Here is a 5152-nt window from a genome sequence, read left to right on the forward strand (position 1 = left end):
TGACACCAATGCACATGCATTATGGCAGGGTACAAGCTATTCCTTTTTGGTTTTGATTTCAGTCCTAAAATGGTGTGGCCTGGACCAAAACCTTATGTAAATTCTGTTTTATCTAAGGAGTTATATTGTCAATGTGATTTGTTTGTAATGAGCTGAAGGTTTTCTTCTGTTCTGATTATCCCTTGGGTAGTTAGCTACATGTGCTTTGTTTTGTTAATAAGGAACAAGACAGTATGCACGTTATATTCCCAGGGTGAGGATTGGCAGAGCCTTTGTGGAGCGGGAGGTCAAGCCTACACCGGAAGAGCGCTTTAGAACCTAAGACAAGCGGGATGGTCAAGTTGTAAACCCTGTCATTGTTTGATTCCCTAGATGAAGCTTACCAGTTCTAAATGACGCATTCTGTTTATATTTATAAACACATCCTGATGCATCAACCATCGTTTCTTTTTATTGTTATTTTACCTATGTGAATGCATGGGCTATTAGGTGTGATTTGCATCAGTGCATAAATTATTGATAGCAGCCTCCAAATTCAGAATGAACACAATAATTTGATCCTTAAAATTTAACCAGGTTAGGATATTTAGAGCACCAGAGGGGGTTGAGATGAATCCTTCCAATGGAGCTGCTCAGCATATTAATTATGCCGATAGTTGGGGTGAATCCTTGAGATGGTCCAGTTGTCAGCCCAACTATCGGCACATTGTTTGATCCGCTAGATTAAGCGTATGAGTTCTATGATTTGTACTCCATGGAATGTGATTTTTTGGGACTTGTTTCACCGAGAGCCGATTTAATGTTCAGAGAAAGAAATGTTTGCAAGAGTTTGTCTACATTTTAATTTGCCCATTTCTGATTATAATCCTGAATTAATATTGTTGTTTAATTACATATTGGTATATGTGAGCATGTGTTTTCTAGCAGAATTTGATCCAATGAAACTGACTAATATTTTGACCATCATTGTTTCTTAACTGAATTTTGTCTAACTGTGAAGCGCCACATTGGAAAGAACAGTTTATCAATTGGAGATTGTGTAATATAACTATCTTTACGCTCATGAATGTTTTCTAACTGAATTTGACTAATGGTACTTTGTGACCATTGTGTTTAAACCCAGCTGTTTTTGACTTGCCGTAAGAGGGGCAGCAAGCTTAGATCATCGCACTGATCTTGTGTACATAGTTAATAGTGGCAAAACACTTGACAAATCCGAACTAGCAAACTACATGTGGTGGCACATGTAGAACACAGCAGCCATTGACCCACACCATCACAGCATTAAACGTTCTTTGACAGCCCTCGTTGCGCTGCGTAGTTCACCGTTCAATCCTTCAAGCAACCTTGGGAGCTGGTGGATGGGATGGGAGCTGGTAATTGATTAATGGACTTGACACGGTGTATAGTGAGCCGCGTACCTGTTGCTGGTCAAACTATTCGGTGTTGAGGTGACTTTTGTATAATAAAGTGAATAGAAAACCAAATCTATTGCCCGATGGATTATAACAACTCACATATTCAGATTCATTTGCAACTGAACTATGCCCATATGTCCTGCTTGGTGCTTGTTGCAATGTCCAGATACATCAGTTACAGCAAACCATTTGTAATACAGTGCCTGCGTCCTCTTCGCCAGAACAACTAACCGAGAAGGTGAGACCAACTTAATGCATAGCAAGCCTGGGCAAAAACGTGCTCAGCCAGCGGCCCAGCGCATCGGTCTGAGGGTGAGACCAACCTAATGCATAGCAAGTTAAGTCAAGAAACTGCAGTTGGACAAAACAGGAAATTTAGAAGCATTCTACAGAGAGCACGAGGAAGCAGAATGAAATCTCAATCTACTTCAGAAGAGTTGTATCACACACTGCCATGTAAACAGTTTAGGTTCTTCCATGAAGCGATTACAGCAAACAAATTGTGACAGTTAAGCTGGAAAAGAAAAGGCATTTGGAAGCAGCAACTTCCTGCCTCAACTGAACCCATCTTTCACTATGCATAGGTAACAACATAACAAACAAACGCGATAACCGTGCAACGGTCAAGCCAGAAAAACAACCAAGCATCCAGCCACATAATAGGACTTAATTTGGCACAAACAACCACATCATGTAATACACTGCCTGCAGAAAGCATATCACAGCTTGCCAGAGAAGTAGGTTTTTTAGCTGCTGCAACAACACAAAGTCCAGCAAGGTACCAGCAGTCTTCTACCAATTAACTTACAGAGATCCTTTCTGCTCTTTTGTAGTACTTGAGGTCAAAAGGGTCAGCAAACTCAAAATCAGAAGCTAGTTCGTGGTTGTAAGCATGACCTGAACCGTCAGTGACCGGGCTCTTGAAGAGCTCTAGTCTGCAAGCTTTGCTGTTCCATTTTGCGCTGGTTAGAGGCTTCAGCTTCACCCTCACATTATCATCCCCCAGGGAGAAACACTCTATGGCCACCACAACCACCATCTGCTCCAGCACCCGAGCCTTCTCCGCGACGAACTTGAGGAAAGCAGCCTCGCTTCTCGACCCTCGGAACTCATAGAAGAACACCTTCTTCATGCTCTGCAGGATGCATTTGATGGGACCTCCGTCCTGCCAGAACTTGACATTCACCTTGCCAGTGGACTCTTCAGATATGGGGTGGGACTGCAGATGAAATCGATCAGGAATCTATCAACAGGGCACTGATTAATTAGATAATTAGTCTGATTCACATTTCTGACCATGCTAGATATTCACATTTCTGACCATTGCAAAAAATGCCAATGCAGCAAGTGTATCTCATTCAAAGTTAACCAATTTTACATGGACATGGAGCGTCTCCAGGTTGGGGAAGCATCTGAGGAAGCCAGGCACTTTCTTGACAGCATTGCGGACACCGAACTGCACCTCTATGCCCAAAATCTGCACACTAGGGACAATGTTCTCCTTGCTCCCAGCCTGCAATTCACCCAGGGACAGAGGATCATACATTAGCATTGTTAACTGACACGGCACATCTACACATGCAAATTAAAGTAGGATCTACCAGTACCAGCTCTTGCTCTCCTGGCTTAAGGTATCCCAGCACACGCAGTTTAGGAGCAGAGCCAATCTTGATCATAGAAGAGCGTTTCCTGGTGGAGCGGCCATTGTTCATCTTGGGGGAATCGGTGAGCTCGGCAAACTGAAAGAGCCTCTCCAGGCTAGGGGCGTCCACCACGTCGATGTCCTCCGCGAAGGAAAAGCCCAGCTGAATGCAGCGGATGCTGTGGTTGACGAGGCGGAGGCGTAATCCGCTCTGGAATCCCATGATGAAGAGCGACTCCAGGACGGGGCTTCTTTCAAGCATGAAGTCGAGATCACGGTCCTCCATGGAATTCCAATAGAGGCCGAGCTCCCGGAGATTGGGGAATCTGGCGGCGCGCGGTACGGCGGCGGTGTCCGGGAGCCTCCAGATGCCGAGATGGAGGCGGGTGAGGGAGGCGCAGCTGAAGATGGTGGCGGGGAGGCGCAGGTCTATCGGCAAAGGGCGGTTGACAAAGACGAGTTCTTGGACCCCCTTGGCGGCGAGGATGTCGAGCCAGCGGGCCATCTCGCCGCGGTGCTCCTCCATGGTGCTGCGGGTGAGGTGGACGCAGCGGAAGGGCCCCGGGTGCGCCGCGAGGACGCGGGACACCGCGTCGGTGACGGCGCGGGGAGAGGCAGCGCCGATGACGAGCTGACCGCCCGCGCCGCCGTCCGGAAGCAGGTGGCTGTCGGCGAGAGTGAGAGGAGCCGAGCGCCAGAGGGGCCGCCAGCGCGAGGCGAGGGCGGCGGTGCGCGCGGCGTCCTTGGCGGGGAGGCGGGAGACGATGTCGCGGAGGACCGCGTCGGGGAGGCGGCTGATGCGGTCGACGGCGTCGGGGGGCGAGGGCGCGGCGGAGAGCGAGAGGGTGGCGGCGGGGGAGGGGGAGACGGGCGGGTCGGGGAGGTAGCTGTAGACGTAGTGGAGAATCAGGTTATAGCCGAAATACACCATGCCGCGGTCCATGCCGCCGCGCTCCATGTGCGCGACCATGTCGCCCCAGGAGATGCCCTGGATCACATGCGAGTCGTCCATGGCCGCCGGTGGAGGAGGGGGGTGGGGGGAGGAGTCGGCGAGGGTTTCGGTTTGGAGCAGTGAGGGGAGTGGTGGCGGCCGGTGGTGGTGACTCAGAATGAGTGGTGGTGAGCTGAGATGTCACTGGCTTGATATTGGGCCAAATGTCGGAATCAGGTACCCCCTGGGCCCATGAAACAGCCGCTCTTCTCCAAGAACAAGAGAAACGAATTTGCTTCAATACATTCAATGATCCTCCAGAAAGGAATTTGCAAACGATTTCAATAATAACTTTGCAAATCACCTGGCTTCGGCACCGACTTGCCAATTAGTTGCGGCATGGGTATCGTAAACAGTGGCGGAGCCACAAAATATGTATTAGGGGGACCAAATGCTGCTAAAACAGGTTCGGAAGGGTTAAACTATTGAAAAAATAATTTTAGCAGAAAATTATTAATGATTATGCCAATGTTCATAGCAAACTAGCACCAAATTCGTGATCTTATGGGGTCAGGGTCCTTGCTGGTCCCCCTGTCTCCATCACTGATCGTAACACTCCCTTTTTCCACCATTCCGCGCGCGTTGAAGCTCAAGGAGCATAATGACATCAAGAACACACTTGATGAAACGAGAGTTTGGAAGGAAGATACCCATGATTTAAACAACCTGGTGATTAATTATTTTTCCGTATTGTTTCAGACTGAGGTACCAGAACTAGGCCCTGATGTAATTAATAAGATGAAGCTTGTGGTTGCCACCAGTGGGATAGCAAGGATCGAGCGGGGCCTTGGAAAAGCCCTAGGATGAATACATGTCACAGTGTCAAGCAATATCGAAGGTGCTATAATCAACAAAGGAATCCAGCGTCACGACTCGAGTTGTGTCCTAGGCAACTTGGGCCTGGCGATGCGTCTGATTATTTATGCCATGAACACATGCTAAATAGATCCCTTCTCCTGGACGATATACACAAGGTCACATTGCTGAGCCATAAGCGCAAGTGGTTAAACTAAGGTCAGAAAACCAAGGATATGTACTAGTTAAATTAAGCATTGTTCTAGTTCCACTCCAATGACATCACTAGCTTCACGCTAGACGTCA

The 5152-nt window shown here is 48.1% G+C and overlaps 1 protein-coding gene across 1 annotated transcript; it reads right to left on the reverse strand.

The window, feature by feature from the left end:
• Positions 1 to 1933: 1933 nt before the first annotated feature.
• Positions 1934 to 4154, reverse strand: LOC119278397 (F-box/FBD/LRR-repeat protein At1g13570-like). The gene is made up of 3 exons (XM_037559750.1): positions 3026 to 4154; positions 2797 to 2931; positions 1934 to 2637 (listed from the first exon to the last, which is right to left on the reverse strand). The coding sequence occupies exons 1-3, from the start codon at positions 4070 to 4072 to the stop codon at positions 2218 to 2220; spliced, it is 1602 nt and encodes a 533-aa protein (XP_037415647.1). The 5' UTR covers positions 4073 to 4154; the 3' UTR covers positions 1934 to 2217.
• Between the last annotated feature and the right edge of the window lie 998 nt (positions 4155 to 5152).

Source organism: Triticum dicoccoides, chromosome 3B, assembly GCF_002162155.2.
Source record: "Triticum dicoccoides isolate Atlit2015 ecotype Zavitan chromosome 3B, WEW_v2.0, whole genome shotgun sequence".
NCBI classification, from domain to species: domain Eukaryota; kingdom Viridiplantae; phylum Streptophyta; class Magnoliopsida; order Poales; family Poaceae; genus Triticum; species Triticum dicoccoides.

Bases quoted from the DNA above. Each gene is read 5' to 3' on its own strand.
- LOC119278397 (XM_037559750.1), bottom strand. From the start codon at position 4,072: ATGGACGACTCGCATGTGATCCAGGGCATCTCCTGGGGCGACATGGTC. The intron at 2,932-3,025 runs GTACTGGTAGAT...GGTGAATTGCAG, and splicing joins AGCCAGGAGAGCAAGAGCTG to GCTGGGAGCAAGGAGAACAT. The intron at 2,638-2,796 runs GTAAAATTGGTT...TTTCATCTGCAG, and splicing joins TGGAGACGCTCCATGTCCAT to TCCCACCCCATATCTGAAGA.